The 16,665-nt window shown below is 39.0% G+C and overlaps 2 protein-coding genes across 2 annotated transcripts in view; both read right to left on the bottom strand.

Moving 5' to 3' along the window:
• LOC111563843 (protein disulfide-isomerase TMX3) overlaps positions 1–2,014 on the bottom strand; it is a 40,138-nt gene extending 38,124 nt beyond the window's left edge. The window contains exons 1-3 of the mRNA XM_023263109.3: positions 1,921–2,014; positions 1,592–1,649; positions 400–439 (exon numbers count right to left, since the gene is read on the bottom strand). Coding sequence (XP_023118877.1) covers positions 400–439; positions 1,592–1,649; positions 1,921–2,014 — 192 coding nt within the window. The remainder of the gene's footprint in view (positions 1–399; positions 440–1,591; positions 1,650–1,920) is intronic.
• A 1,146-nt stretch (positions 2,015–3,160) lies between these two features.
• pxdc1b (PX domain containing 1b) lies at positions 3,161–16,586 on the bottom strand. The gene is made up of 6 exons (XM_023263096.3): positions 16,465–16,586; positions 15,833–16,146; positions 6,760–6,851; positions 6,558–6,675; positions 6,354–6,465; positions 3,161–5,799 (listed from the first exon to the last, which is right to left on the bottom strand). The coding sequence occupies exons 1-6, from the start codon at positions 16,515–16,517 to the stop codon at positions 5,676–5,678; spliced, it is 813 nt and encodes a 270-aa protein (XP_023118864.2). The 5' UTR covers positions 16,518–16,586; the 3' UTR covers positions 3,161–5,675.
• Positions 16,587–16,665: the final 79 nt, after the last annotated feature.

Raw genomic sequence — 16,665 nt, 5'->3', positions numbered from 1 at the left:
AGATTTAAATTTCCATTTCAAGAAGTTGTGACAAAACACACAAATTCTAACAATTGGGTCAGTATGAGAAGTAGTGACGCATCAAAACTCCCCAACGAACCCAACTTTGGGCACTCGAGCTAGATCTGCTTTTACAGGCCGGCACACAAACTCTGATATAAACCTCTCCCAGCCCCCTGGCTTTGCCCTCCATGCATGACTTCTCATTCACTAATCACAAACACAGAGGACAGTCTACAGACCCCCTCCCTCATTGCATCCCACCCTGACTGCTGCCACTTCCGCAGGGGATGATCCAGACAGCGGAGTGCTGGATATGAAGTAAAGCATAGCTCAATGGGCCCAGATTAGGTTTGTGTGTTTGTGTATGTGCGTGTGTGTATATAACGCCAGACTCACATCAACCAGCCAGATGTCATTCACTCTAGTGTCTTTAAATCTGTCAGAGAGGAAAAAAAGGAGACACAATTAGTTTAATACTAACATAATGGCATGATATTAAGTGCACACTGAAAGTTGCACTATAAGAGGCTTGCTACATGTTATAACACAACACCACAGTGCACAGAGCAACAATTACTGTACCATTTACACAGACAGAAACCCTAAATTGATATTTGGGCTGCTATGAACATTTTTTACTATTGAAGCATTATTGTAAAATAAAACAGACTACTAACAGAGAAATGCCAGATATGCAGTGTGCAAGACAAGATATTCTCACATTTGAATGGCAGGATTGTGGAAGAAAACTTAAAATAACTATTTTTTAAACCAGTTGCTTATCGACATTGTAGAATATATATATGAAGTAATATTTGCAGCTCAAACTATTGATAGTTAAGTGTTGAAAAGCCATATTTATTCTCATGCAACATTTTCAAACAATACTGTAAACTTTGAGCCGAAAACACATCATCTGTCTGCTATTGTTCAATTTTAAATTATTTATCGAGCAATAACTGTGCATTCCTACTGTACACCATGCATTTAAAGAGCGCTACAACTAAAACAATAATATAAAACAGGCTATAAAATACTGTGAAGCAGCAGAATTAGCACAAGATGGTGCCTTCAAGCTCCAGAAATGTGTATTATCTACATGTTTAGCTACATAATCGTTAGACTAAATTCCTAAAAGTCAACTAATGGACTAAATGTTGCAGCTCAAGTTATTGTTGGTAAAAAGTTGAATGAACCAAACACATATTATCTTAGACTTAGGGGCAGATCACAGATTTGCACACACAAAGCAGTCATAATATCCAGTGACTTTCCAGAAGAGCCATCCAATTAAACAAAAAAAAAAAAAAAACACTGAAGGCTGTGAAGTAATCAAGACTACCCAAATCATTTCCTGCTTCTATTTTTGTGACTCTTAAAAAAAAAAAAAAAAATGTAATGTAACCTTTAAAATCTACCGGCATTGTATCATTTAGTAGCTGCACAAGTTATAAAAAAGCCCAAGTACAGAAACTATTAGGGAAGAAGCCACCAAACTGTGTTTGTACACTCGGAAGTTGCATTACAAGATCATGTTTTTGGGAGACAGTGGCAGGACGCTGAATCACTGAAGCAGGGCACCACTTACGTGTCATCTAGATCCTCAACAAATGCAAGCACCGCCGAACTCAGGAAAGCCAACACAACTGCAACGATAAAAGAAACACGGGGGAAAAATCATACAACGTGCATGTTTATCTGAGTGCGAGGCAGCAGCTTTTCCAGCCTCCTCCAGCCCTCCAGCCTGAAACCTCATGACTGAAGCATCCCCAGCTAAAGCTGTCGCCCCACAGCTAACTGTGCTTCAGTTTGCGCCTCAGTTTCAGCCACAGCAGCTTTAAATGCCGTTAGAACAGAAGCTCCAAAAGGGGGTGAAGTCCAGTGTTAACGGTACCGGGAATAAACAAGTGGACGTACCTCCAGAAATCAGGGAAGCCTTCACTTCTGCCATCGCTTCGAGTGGAAACAGCAAGCAGGAAATACAGCGGCTAAATCGGTGCCTTCTGCGCATGCGCGGGGTTACGCAGCCTCGTAGTTTTTTTCACATTTATTTTTTTTTAATGTAATTACATTTACTCCTACTATCATACATAATTTTTTGTATAAAATATCGTAATAAACATTTTTAATTTCTCATGTGAATCTTCAAAATTGTTTGGTTTTGTATGCACCATTTTGTAGCGTCTATTTTTTTTAAGACGTCACGTAATTTGTCAGTATTTGACTACATGATATTGTATGTCCTTAACCTTAATGTTGAGGTCAGTCAGTTTAATTTGTCTTATTCATAACATCGTAGGGTCTTAATCGTAACGTTTAATTTAGTAATGTAAATTTGCTTGATATACAATACTGCAAAGTTTTAACGTAATATTCAAATTACTCCAGTAAATTCACATAATAAATAATACTGCAAGGTCTTAATATTCAAATTTCTTATTGCAAATTCTCCAATTTTATTTCTGCACTGGAAAGCACATTGACTCTATGGTTGCAGTTTTAAATGTATAGGAATAACTGTGACGTGATATAATTGTATTCTAATTTATAATTGTAGACATTTATTGTGTTTAATTGCTGTCATTGGCCATTTTAGTTCCTACCATTGTGATTTTATACACTAACAACTATGTATTCTGACCTGGTTATGCTGTTATGTTGTGTATTTGCCAAATCTTTTTAAAATAAAAAAAAAGACATGTAAGTAGAAAGTATTCCCCGAAAAATGTCCCTTTTTTGTGGTGATTATTTTTAAAACAATAAGCTGTATTTAAATGTATAGAAATATGTGATGCTGATGTTGACTACCATCACTCACCACAAGGTGTCCCTCTAAGGCAGGCAACCAGCCAAGACTTGCATCCTTCACATGGATAAACTGATAATATTGCAGCATAAAATAGCCCTGAATCAAAATGCTGCTTCAGTATGAACATTATGAACATTATAATACTGTATATTATCATATTTTACAGGTATGTCTAATTGCAGATAATTGTACTTTGTAACCCAAGTACAGTACAATTCCCAGTAAGTGTACTTAAGTACATTCAGTGTACTTTTCTCCAGTCCATCACAGCTGTTGACTGGCCTCTGTGTTTGTTTTTTGGGCCCTTCAGCGTATTTCCATTATGTGCAAACAAACTTCACATGAACATTTGTTTTATTGAAAACATATTTATTTGTTCTGAGAAGCTTTTAGAGGAATAATTTGTATCTAATACTCTCTGAATAGCTTTAACAATATCAAACATGTTAACACATACACGTCACCTTCCAAAGTCTATAATTAAGATTAACTTCATTTTGACATATTTGCACACCAAAGACTCGTCTCACATTTGACATATAAACATACAACACACAACAAGGCATAGGATGGCTAGCTGGCTGAAGTTGGACAAAATAAATTAAATCTTTTGTGTAATTTTATTTTCATATGATCTGTCATGCTGTCCTCATTTAGCTCTTTAACAAACTTCAGCTGGCACAGTGGACAAAATGACATGTTTGGAAATTTCACTGAAACACTGAAGTACCAGCATTTTGTTACTCACTCCCCTCAATGCATTGAGTTGGTTCAGTACCGCAGTTCAGTCATAGCTTCAGAGAAAACATGAACGAATTTACATATTGCAGTGACTGAAATAAGCTTACAAAAGAGTCTTAAAGTCTTAAAGTACGCACAGGTCTTTCTGGATGTTTAATTTTTAAATATGAACTCATATGGTCTGTCTGCACTGTCAAACATTTGCATTTTCTTCTTAGTGAATCATTCATTCTTGCCTATAAGTATGTTGTTTTCTATGAAAGAGGGGTTTTCAACAGAATCATTTACATCCTGCATGGCATTCTTGGAGAAAAGAAAGGCAAAAACCTACTAGATAAAAGCATGAAATAGTTTTGTCCCCTGTGAAAGAACCGTACTTTCTCACGGGGTGAATCGTGATCATGACTGTGTTACTAAACGGACTCATGTGGAGGGTCGTTCTGCTGAAGGCTCCAGTGCCAAGTTTGTGAGAGTTGAATGCCTTTGTATTTAGAAGGGCAGAAACCTGGACACAAGCTGTTAGCCTACATTCAAAGGCCACAGTGGCTCCCGCGGTGACAAAACTTGTCAAAACAATGGCAGCTAAGCCTACACAAATATACATTTTTAGTCTTTTCAGTCACATTCAAAACATACGCAATGCTCCACCGAGTTTCACGGTCTCGGTTTGAGGAATAAAAGTGTCCTCCGCATGATGGAAGGACCTATAAAACATACAAAGGCATGAATTTTAATCAAGTGTTTGCCATTTTCATGCAACTTTTTCTATAGAAAGTTTTTGTACAGCAATGTCGTTTGTCTTCCTTAGATAAAGGGAGGTCTTGTTTCACCATCACAGGCCGAGCTGCAGACTCCCACATTCACTGAGACTGTAGTCAGCTGTCTGCCTGAGCCCACTCATGTCATCTTACAGAACGGGACAGAAATGACCTCAATTGACCCAGTAAACAAAGCTTCCTTTGCCCCAATTTATCGTCAGATGGCAACAACAGCAGTGAGTTGATGCAGTTTTCCATGTAACGGCAACACTCGGTCTCTGAGCCCATAAATCCAATTATTTGTTTATGAATTTAAAATGAGCAGCATAACAAGCCACATGTCTGACATGATTACATTCTAATGTATTATTCAGGCAAAACATCATGAAAAAAGAAAAAAAAATCCAAATAGGCAGCAATAAGTTCTCACTTTGGAAAGAGAGCGTTACGACAACATGATGATTACACTTTTAATTTCTTTTTGCATTCTTCAATTTAACAGTAGTCTGAGAACCAAGTGAAACAAAAGCACCCTGAAGAATCATTTTCCAGCTTATGCTAACAAACTGCAGCTTGTTTTAGTTTTATAATTCTTGCTCATTGCACCAGCCTATAGAAATATCTGTTTCTAGTCTTCTATCCTTAGCGGTCAACAAATATCTCAAATCCATGCAGTCTAGTTTCACTTGGCTCTTAGAGTACAGTCATGTCACTGCATATCATAGCATCAAAACAGGACTTAACCTATGAGTTTTAAGCTGGTACACAAACAAATAAAATGCTAAATGCTGGTGATAACTGCACCATAAACAAGGAAAATACACAAAACTTCATGACGGCTTTCTGTCTTAACGAATCAGGCCGACGCCATCATGAGTGAATAGATGAGAACGACAAACCAACTCAGTCAAAAAGAAAGAGTGCTGGTCAATTCATTAAGAATAAATGGTCCAATAAGTTACATTTGCTTCCAAAAGTCAGCTCAGGTGTGGTTCTCACGCCACCGATCGCAGTCATACAACAAACCACAGACGCTCTTCTAAAGTGGCCAAGCAGCATGTTTCAGAACGTTGCTGAGGACTTCTATGTGGCTCCCACAGGTCGTGTTCCATCACCTGAAAGTCTTTCACAGTCAGTCTCAGAACAAAAAAAGGATGAGGCACACTGGTGACATCGCATAAAGCGGATGAAAACAAAGTGTTGCTGCTGTTGTGGCTTCTTGTAATGTTTCGGTGGATATTCTACACTGACTGTAGAGCAGCATTGAATCGGAGCAGCTTTGTGCAGCATTGCATAGTTTGGTTCCACTTAAGAGTATATATTTCTCAGAGATTTCCATCGACAGGCATCTGCTAGATACATCCTCACTCCAGGATGTCAGTTTCAAATGGGACCAGATGGTAGTAGGACAGGTTGGTGACATACGCTTCTGTTTCCTCGTCGCACACATCTGCTTCCATTGGCAAAAACTCTGTTCCATCCTCATACCTGACAAGAAAATGAAAGACAAATTACTCCAAGGAGACAACGGACTTATGTAGTTTATCCAAGGAATCCTAAATTTCACGTAAATGATTTGAGGCTTTGTGTTAACTGTCTGCATCGACCCATGGAGACAAGGTCGGAGCGTTGCAGCAGCAGAAATTTAATTAGTCATTAAAGAGTGATGTAAAATCTTGTTTTGTGTGAAAAGGAATGTGTCCCTCTTTTGCTTCCTACATACACCCAGGGAAGGAAGAGGTGCACAGACACACTTCCTGTGCTGCACAAAGGGGCTGGAGGGTCCTGGGGTTGGTTCACATTCAAGGATTTCTTCACTCATTAAAGCAATTACCGTACATTCAAACATGGAAATCCTTGCACTTGTGGGAAAAAAAAAGCAAGAACTTTGTATTAAGTTGCAACCAGCTTGCATAATTGACTCACTCTGGGTCAAAGAATGTGGCTCTTTGGATGATTTTCAAATTCTTTTCAACCAATCTCAAGGCAAATGTAATAATTACTGAAACAGAAAAGGGACAGAAATGCTGATAAATACTCACGTATGTTCTACAGAGTCGGTGGATGACGGTCTCTCTTTCTCTTCAGGGATACTGTGATCAAATACGATGGTTTCTGTGTTGGCCAGGCAGAATCCATTGGACCGCATGATCTCTACAAAGTACAGAGTACAACATTACCTCACCAGATAGGTTAACATGACATTAGGGATGTCAGTCGTAGGTAAACTTAATGAGGAAATGTACCTGATATCTTGATTGGGCTCTGAAAGCACGGCTGGATTCTGTGGACTTTGTCATTTCTCAACACCTGGTCCAGCGGTGATCGCTCAAAGAAGGTCAACATCACCTCTGACCTGGAATACTGTGGAGTAAAGTTCACATAGTAAATATGGCATGCTAGCGAACTGTTACTACTGTAATGTGCTGTTTTAGTTGAATTACTAACCTTGCATGGCATGTTGATGGCATTCTTCAGTAGTCTTTCCACCTCGTTCAGCTTCTCTTCTATGTCGCTTGCCTCTTTGATTTTTACCAGTCCTGTGAACACACAAATAGACCTCATAAATATCTAAAAGCACTGATTTCATTATGGTGTGTTTAGGGAATAATGTACACCGGGTTTAGCTGCTCATTTGGACCAAATGTCCAACAAAATGAGCTCAGCAGCTCTTTAATTAATCCCATCATTGTGCAGCTTTTGATGGACAGGCTTTGTTGTTTTAGCATCACGGAGTTTCCACTATATTGTCTCAACAAATTGCCGTGAAATCCTGTGCAGACATGCAAGGTACCTGGAGGATGAATTCTCCAGACTTTGGTCATTCAATGACATTTCATTTTGAGGTGGATAGTCATTGTGGAGAGTCATATATCATGATGTCATTGATGGATTGATTTTAAATGTGGTGCTGACACTGGTACCTTCTGGATAAAGTTTTGATTGAGCTCTTGAGATATAGTTTAACACCATCATCGGTTTAACTTGTAAATTTGGTTTAGTATGAAAATCCCTGCAAAGGCAAAGATATTCCCATCAGTCTCAGCTGCATCTTGTTGTAGCACCTATTAGACATAGATCATGCCAGCATGCTAGAACACTAAACTTGTGAGTGTTGTACCAGCTAAATATCAGCACAGTTGGTATTATCGTTAAATATTGTTGCAGACCAAGCACACCCCTCGAAAGAAACTCTTGGGAACTGCTTGAGAAACATAACCACAAAAAACCTGAAGGATTCGCTGCTGACATTCTGGTGTCAGGCACCAAAAAAATACCCCGAGATGTCCTATTTCCATGCCCAGATGTGCTGCACCTGTTGTGGGACCACAAGAGGAATCTGGCTAATTGGTGTCGTAATTACCCAATGTTTTTAAGTAGATTATTTCAGCAATTTTAGGTTTTGTCTACCCTCTCTGCATAATGCAATCCAACAGAAAACCTCCCTTAAGTCCAACCTGACTACATCTATATAAAAAAAACCTTTAACATCTGAGATACAAAGAAACCAAATCAAAATACCAAGCGTAACTATTTCTGTGCCTGGACAATCGTAAGGGGCAGCCGCTATGACCTTTACTGCCACCAGAGTGTTATCTGTCAGCACACAAAAAGCCACATGGATCTAAATTTATCCCTACTTTAGAAAAAGGTTGCCTTTAGCTGTAAAAGAAAATGCGATATAGCTTTTATTACAGTAACCTTTGTATTAACAATGACCCCTGATATTTACCACACATAAACCTAGCAAAAAAAGACCACATATCATTGTCTTTAAAACTGGCATTTCTATAACAGCAGTAATAAGAGAGGAAAGTAAGGGGGGATACAAAACAATGTCTGTGATAACACAATTTAAGAGGTAGAGGGAGAGTAAAATCAGCACATTTAGCAGCACAAGGCTGCCGCCCATGAGAGCGAGCAGTCAGCAAAGCATCATTTACTGCCATGCTGACAAAGGGATGTGGTGAGGAGAATAATGATGAAGACTGCAGCCACATGATGAGGCGCTCGTCTGATGCAAGTGGTACAGGCCAAAACGTAGTCACACGGCGGTTACTGTTACATGGAAGTACTGAGTAAGAGAGCCTAAAGCGACTGTGTGCACACTCACAGCTTCATCCATTTATAATGGCCCACACTGATGACATCATTCCCACGGGGGCGTGAAGAGTGATGGGGCAGTTAAATCATCACCAGTGAGATTCTCGCACAGGCTCAAGCTCAGATCTTCTTTTGTTTAACTTACAAATTCCCCTTAAAGCCTGTTCATGGTTTTCTTCGTAAATGGTACAAATCATATGTGCTTATGCTGATTTATTGCTGGGTTTCATTCATAACAGAACAGCTGAAATTCAAGTTTAAGGCAGTTTAGGTAATCCTTTTTAAGACCAATGCAAACAGATATTTTAATACATCAGGTTTTTAGAGTTTAGTCAATGTAGTCAATATTATAAACATGAAAAAGTATATCTGATGAGCAGTGAAAAGCAAGAGAGACTCAGATGTCTGAGTTGTACAGACTGTAAGTTGAAGATTCTTTAGGCTGTCTTCCTGTAAATAGCTCTGGTCAGGAAAAAATATCTCTACAGTATCAGAACCCATCCAGAGTATTGAAAAACCAATACATCTATTCAAGCTATCTTCTTACATTTGTAATCTAATGGTTCAGCGGAACATTTGACTGAAAAATTCAAGCCTTGAGGAGCTACAAGTCAGTCTCAGTTAACAGCAGTTAACATCTTAAACGGAAACACAGCCTGGATGATAACTTCTCTGCAGAGACCTTAAACCACGCCCAGTCTTTCATGTTGCTATCCATGGAGACAGATTAGCAAAGTTTATGTCCTATGTGTAGCACAATAAAGTTATGAAAGGATTAAAAGCAAGTGCTTGTTATTTATTGGGTACAGACACGGGAGCAGTGTGATATTAGATACAATAAATATACGAAGTCCAGCACTGCTCATCCTGAGAGAAAACATGGGACATGCAGAGTTGCAAGTGAAAGTATTTAGCAGCTCAATTATGTGAATGAGCAGATGAATAAAGTTTGTTCTTCCTCATTAACATGTGAGTTTTATATGTTAGAAGACACATCGTGAAATTAAGCATTTTCACCTTGAAACTGCAGAGTACAAATGAGTCTCAAAAACACAGATTCAGACTTCCAAAGTTTCATATGTCACCAACTTAAGGAACCAATCCTGTCAACTTGGAAGCTGAGGCTTTTCATTACTCTTTTTTGAGAATCTGTTTCTGGTTCAAACATTACAACTTGCCACTGTGTAGTGTCAAATCGTTTCACAGTGTTTGAGCAGAGTTGTAGGTGAGCTGGCATGCTTGAGCTGCAGCGAGGGGTGCATAATAAGAGAGGCAGGAATTTTATAGAACTGTAGAGTAGCATCTAAGCTATGTAAAGACAGGAGATGTTTGTTTTCATGGATTAGATTCCAAAAAATCTAAATATGTAACTTTGACACACAGACATGAGTTTGAGATGCGGTTTTCACCTTTGCATTTGCAAGGTTACATTTAGAATTTGGTTGTCTACTTTAAATTAATCTGTATTTCCAATATGGGAATTAAACTGTGATGATGATGAAATGATTTTTACTGCAAAAACTAGAAATCTTTGTCAAATGAAGTTTCAGTAAAGGAGGCCTGTTTAATGTGCAAAAGAGAAGTGTGTTTTTTTGTAGCAGCTGCTGCGACATATTGCTGTTGCACAACACTTAATCAAGTTAACCACAGTAAATTTGCTGTGTGTAGTTCAATAATGTGTCAGTTATAGAGAGTAGATTCAACAGACAGCCGCTGCTATGAGATGCTTGTGTATGATGTTAATCAGACAAAATGGGGAGGCTACAAATAAGAATGCTTTTGTGCTGATTCGAACCAGATATTCTGCCTTCCAGGAATCACTGCCATCACCACACTAAAGCTGTACATGGAACCAAACATAAATAAAAGGAGGTGTTTTTATTTTTAGAGGTGTACATGCAGCCCATCCACTAATTAGTTTTGGAGGTTACACAAACACAACAGTCTTGACATCGAAAATTGCAGTGCTCCAATGGATTCCTCCTACAGCACCTCTACTCCCGCTGTAGCAGAAGACAAATCACCAAAATACAGTGCAGGCAGGGTGGAGGGAAAAGCACAGCGTCTCAGGAGAATATCAGAAGCACTGCACACAAAATTTAAATCACGCGTCATTCAAAAATAGATTTCTGTGCTTATTTAACCTCCAGTTTTCTCTATTTATTTCAAGTATGGGGTGGTCCTCTCAAAATATCTTCAAAAACAGCGACCAGCTATATTTTTCCTTAATCTATCCCTGAGAGTATTTCCTCCTATTTCATTTTCAAAAGTCTATTTCCAGCTTCTTGGCTACAATGACCTTTGTGTTAAAAGTAATTATGCAACGCTGTCTCCTCTCCAACATTACTCAGTCAGTTTGGATGGCTTCAGACCTGACTATCCTTCCGTGAAATTATTTTGGCAAGAAGCACTTGTAGCTGCTTTTATTAGCTTCATTATATCAGTTTTCTAAGGAAACTATGTGACTGTATTTATAGAGCTTCACAATAGTAAATATAATGTGTGTACTGACACCATAATAAGTCTGTGGCTGCATGCCGTGTTGACAAGACACTTCATCTATTACGTACGTTGATAAAAGACAGTAGATGCAGGTGCTAAACAGGAACTCAACGGTGTCCACATGTTCTTTAAACACGCTATCTTAAACAGTCATCAGATGTTGTAAGCGCCACGTTTCACAGCTATCCTCTGCAAGGATCTGATAAGCTCATGTCAACGGCATAACACTTAATCATCCGACCGCGAGGCCGCCGCAGTTTGGTCAACATGCTATTTCTGGTTTGCTTAGTCAACAAGCAGCGGACGTCGACAGAAATAGAATGTCAGAAATCATCTTTGTCTCCAGCTGCTATGTGATTTACACCTTTGTAGCCAGTGTGCAGGTACATAATATTAATCTTTACATAGTCTCTACATAGTGCACCAGATTTACTTTACCTTACAAAATTGGTTTCTAGCATTTCTAGATCGTCACTGTAAAATCTATGTTATTTGTACCAGAGACTTGTGGTATTTCACCTAAAATATTAGTCATTCTAATGTTCTATAACAAACATCTGAACTTGCATGGTGTACAGCTACTCAGACTCCTTCACCTGAGCCTTATTGCTGCTGCCCTTAGTAATACTTTAACAGAAAACTTCAACATTTTAGCAATTTCCTTTCTTGCAGAGTTAAGATCAGGTTATGGTCAATGGAGATTTGGGAAATAATATTGTTTAAATATGCAGATAGCAATGCATATCTGGAGGGCATTCGTCGTATAGCGCTGAAAAGTGACAGAAACAGCTGTATATTTCATGCAAAAACGGAGCTAATTCAAGCTCTGGCTCCTTTTTCTCACTTCTGCAAAATTGTGTCTTTATGCAGTGCTAAGCTAACTTGCTGTAGTTTCTTATTTAATCTGCAGATATGTGAATGATGTAAATCTTCTCATCTAACTCTCCACCCCAAATTCACAACAAGTGTCAAGCGGCCATGATATGAAGAGGAAAGAACTTTTTGCAAATCTGTTTGATAAGATGGGTGCGTAGGAGAGGGACTAGCAGATCAAAAAGTTTAAAATAAAAACTCCTGCATGCTGTCTAACTTGCAAAAATACATATATTCATGACATTTTAGTGCTAGATCTTCATCAGACAAAAAAAGTGGCATATCTTTGTAATAAACCTTTTCACTAGAGCACGAAAATGTCATGAATGCCTGTTTTAATGCAACTTCAACAGTGTGTGGGAGGCAGTTTGATGCTTTACAGTTGTATATAGATAATCACTGTAAAATGGGCACCCGCAATTTCATTGTATTATGAATACTATGACAATAAAGGCATCTTATCTCATATTCCACAGTTTTTCAATTCATCTATTAGTGCACCATGCTCCTGTTCATTCTCTATTCACTATATAGAGGTTTACCTTCATTGTTTGTCTATTTATGTGCATGTTGAAATCTCAGTTTACTGGGTGAACTACGGCATTTGTACTGTAATATACAAGAAGTACTGAATAGATCGTTTCTTGCACAGACATAGTTCTCTGAAACTGTCCAAAATAGAAAGAAGAATTGTGCTCATATCATGCACTCTGCTACACTAATAAACTGCTGAGTATTTCTTTAGTAGGGAGCAGTGGCCGGGTTGACGTAGGAGTCGGTCTGCATTCCTGGATGAGATCTACTTCACATGGAATGTGAGCAATCACTTCCCGTCTGCCTTCACTCTGGGGGTCACATGGAAGGTAAGTGTGATGAAGCCTTAACTAAGCAGCGGGACTAAATATGGGAAGTCCACTCCTCTCTCAGTCACCCTCTTTCTCATCATGACATCAGTCTGTAAAGCTCTGCACGCCTTCCTTGTTGCCTAGGTGCAGCACAGAAACAGGAAAACATGACCAGAGCCAGAAACCGGAGCAAAGTAGACAGAGAAAGACGGTGTGTTTTTGTTTTTTTCAGTCAGGACTTTCAATCTGCAATTAGTAGGGATGTAAATGAAATATTGAACAGAGGGCAGGAATTAGGAAAAGGCCATTAGAGGAATGTTATTAACCTGTGGTTCACGATCCATCAATGAAAGGCTCAACCAGCCAAAGGAACACTGATGTCTGCCTCAGCCCTGACACCACAGCATTTGTCATTCAGCTGTAATCAGGTATGAAGGGTGACAGACAGAATAAAGAAGTGAAAGGTGAGTCATGAGATAGGAAACGTCTCTTCCCAAAATGCACTGCAGTCAGAGCAGTATAGCAGCCGCAAAGCTGTCAACAACTCTGTCAGCTATTCCGGTGCCTGGGCAGGAAGCAAAGCTTTCCAGTCGCCGCTAAAGGGATGTTTCCACAACATTTGTATAGGCTCAGTGGGTCGAGACAAAGGGGAAGTGCCAAGGAGGCTGTGGGGAGATCATAAACACAGAACAAGCCGGGAGTTCTGCCAAATGTGTGGCAATGCCAGGTTACCACAATGTGGGATCCAAACCCTGAGGCCTATAGGGTCAATCTACAGATGGCAAAGCACTGCCCTCTACTAAGCACTGCAGTCAACTTTGCTGCTCATTTTAGAGAGGATTTTTTTTGCAGAAGATTCATAAATTATAGCCTGTTAACTTCCTTGCTATTTTTCATGGCTGGTTAGTGACAATTTGGGTGATATATGAGGAAGAATAATCAGATATTTTATCCTTAAAATGAAAATTTAATGAGCAAATCAAGACAATGGATCCATACTTGTGTGCTCAGCTTTGTGATCATGGTTTTTTCTGCAAGTGTTAATTTAAAATAAGAAGCAGAAGATGTAATGTTTCAGTTCTGAATTTGAATCCCCAATTTTGGAGTCACAAGAACTTTGTATTTGCATGTATCCATGTCAGAAAACAGAATAATACCTGTGATAAAAACCTAAAACTCAGCATTTAACATTGACATCTGGTCTAACTGTTTGTATATAAATAAGCTTATATCACATCCGTGGTATTTTCTGTGCAGACTTTGGATGTCCTCCCAGTGTGGTTCCTCCCCTCATACCAAGGACATGCATTTATTATCACAGTAAAATGCACTCTGCTTGAGGTTTTATATCACCGTAAAGTGAATTTCTGGCCGAACAAAGAGCCAATTTATAGTTTGACGGAAACTGTTTCTGGCAAGCAAATAGATGATGAATGCTAAAATCAATCATTAAATGCAGCCATAGTAGAGCAGATGAGGAGAAAGTATAAAAGGCCTCAATTCTATGCTAAATTTATCCCTAAAACGTAGTCGTCTTTGAAGCACTTTGAACTGCACTAAGCTGATTGAAAGGGTTCTACAAAATAAAGTTTGATTGGTAAGGCGTAGAAATGCTTGTGTCATTGCATTTGATTTAAAAATTGGCCTCAGTAGAATTTTTTGTTCCTGTGCAGCAGAGAGAGCTTCCCTAAAAGTCCACTGCACCACTACTACAGAGTTGTGATGCATCACATGTAAAGGGCAGATTCCCACATGGACATCTAAGTTGGTTCTTTAGTTGTTTCCCAACAGGGAATCCAACCCTTTAGTCACAAAAACATGAGAACAAACCTTACAGGCCAGTTCTTTAGGTCCTAAATATTGACAAGGATTGGAAACCTGCTGTCCACAGGCTATGTGATAGGTCTGCTAATGTGACAACCTAAAGTGGATTTTGTGAATTATTAACCTCTCCGAACAAACTAATGTAAATGTAGGCTTTGAGACAGAGCAAGCCAGACTAACCCTAAACCTTCACTGATGAGGCTGACCGTGTTATCTTCTTGTATTTAGATAGATAAAGTTTTATCAGCTTAATAATTAGTTCCACTATGGTGGCATCAACCCCTGACCCAAAGCTGATGAGCCAGACATTCAATTAAATACTTCAGTAGTTCAAATTTATTGTTAAACTTTTACTCCGTGCAGCTGTTCTGCCACCATGGTCTGACTGTAATCCACAAAAATGCACAAAAGCACCAAACAGCAGCTGTTGTGCTATCTGAGGATGAATGTAAACAGGAATACAATTTTCCGGGGATCTTCCTGTGGAGGGGGAGGCAAAGATTTCCTCTGCAGAATCCACTACGGCGGAGAAATCGTCCAGATACGAAAGAGACAGGCAAAAATTGAGCTTTCAAATGAGTTAAACGTGATTAGTACTAATATAATATCTGGTGATTTATGTTGCAGTGAAGGACTTAAATAAATAATAAGCTGATAATATTCATGATATAACACTGGTTTTATCTTTATAACTTTTCAAGTAGAATAACGAATTATCTTAATAACTTTTCTTTATAATTCTACACGCCATGAGAGTCCTACAATTTCAGTACAATTACACATCATGCCAAATCTTAACATTTACAGGTGTACATAGTTCATTACTTTATTGATTATAATCTTTATTTTATGCTTTTATTTCTTGTCTGGTTATTTTCTATGCTCTATTTTTGTCTAACTGAGCAATAAATAAAGTCCATCTTTGTTTAATCTTATCCTTTACATAATCTATCAGACTTAATCAACAAAAATTTGAGAAATTTGCAAAATTATGTATTTTAATAGCCCAAAAAGGCAAAAATATCTACTTATTTTGCCTTCTCATATGGATTTGCTTTTTTTCTTTACTTTATATTACTTAGAATAGAATATTTTGGGGCTTTTGGCCAAATAAATACAAAGAAGTTACAAATATTTGTGGATATTTTCACTGAAAATAGAGAAATCAATAAAGAAAACAAGTAATGCAACTCTTGGCAAAATAGTTGCGCAGATGAGGAGAAAGTAGAAGGGGCTCCAGAGAAAATGGCACCACAATATGTAAAGTATAGCTACGCCCCTGATTTAGAATGAATTCCTGAAATATAGCCTTTATTAAATACTGGTGTGTCTTTGGCACTGTATTATTGTGCGTTATTTGCTTTAAGACCCACCTTCTATCATTGGAGACTTGGAGAGGTCTCTTCTGTCCTCAGGAAAGGACTCCAGCAGTCTTTTAAACAGCCTCCCCAGGTCCGAATAACTCCGATGCAAGTATAAAATGTTCCTGTCGGACCACTCAGTCCTGATCTCGAAGAACTCCTCTTCCTCCCCGCGCTGGCTGATGATGAGCCTCCGGATCCCGTTCACCCAGCAGTCCCGAACAAACATGTTGACCAGCGACGTCCCTTCAAACACAGCCGATGCCATTCCTGTCAAGGCGTCAGCCAGGCATGCTGGGGAGGGCAGCAGGACTGGGAGTAGAGATCTGAGAATTGAAAAAAAAGATGAGAAGAAACCTGGCAAACGAGGAAAGGCAACTTCGGTAACTTTTCGCCTCAGCCCTGTCTGAGCTCTCGCAGCAGCTGAGCGTAAAAACAAGGAGGATCAGCCCATCACAGGCGTGATCTCAAACGTGGCATGACTTTGAAAAAAAATCGTTAAAGTCAAAGATAACGCCCCTTCAGAAAAAAAAGAATTGATTTGGGGATATCGATCCACCAGCTGTTTAATCTACCGTCATCCACTTTAAAGGTGCGTAAAATACGCACTAAAGTCCCCAAAACCTCACTTTTACTGTGTATACCTCTTAAAGTACAATCCTGCTCCCTCCCTCTTGCTGCTGGTTTCCAAAATCATTTAACTTCACACTGTCTGGATCAGCAGTTGCTTGTTCTCCCAGCACAGTTTCCTCCCCTCTCCTTCCTCCTTCCTTCCTTCCTCCCTCCTTGACAACAGGGATTATTATGCAAGGAATGCAAAGGGCTGCAAAGACAAAACTGGTCAT

The sequence above is a fragment of the Amphiprion ocellaris genome, chromosome 22 (genome assembly GCF_022539595.1).
Source record: "Amphiprion ocellaris isolate individual 3 ecotype Okinawa chromosome 22, ASM2253959v1, whole genome shotgun sequence".
Lineage (NCBI taxonomy): Eukaryota > Metazoa > Chordata > Actinopteri > Pomacentridae > Amphiprion > Amphiprion ocellaris.
Note: the sequence above shows the minus strand (reverse complement) of the source record. Positions and strands in the feature narration are given on the sequence as shown.

Bases quoted from the DNA above. Each gene is read 5' to 3' on its own strand.
- pxdc1b (XM_023263096.3), bottom strand. From the start codon at position 16,517: ATGATTTTGGAAACCAGCAGCAAGAGGGAGGGAGCAGGATTGTACTTT. The intron at 6,676-6,759 runs GTTAGTAATTCA...TTTACTCCACAG, and splicing joins CCATCAACATGCCATGCAAG to TATTCCAGGTCAGAGGTGAT. The intron at 6,466-6,557 runs GTACATTTCCTC...TGTACTTTGTAG, and splicing joins GAGCCCAATCAAGATATCAG to AGATCATGCGGTCCAATGGA.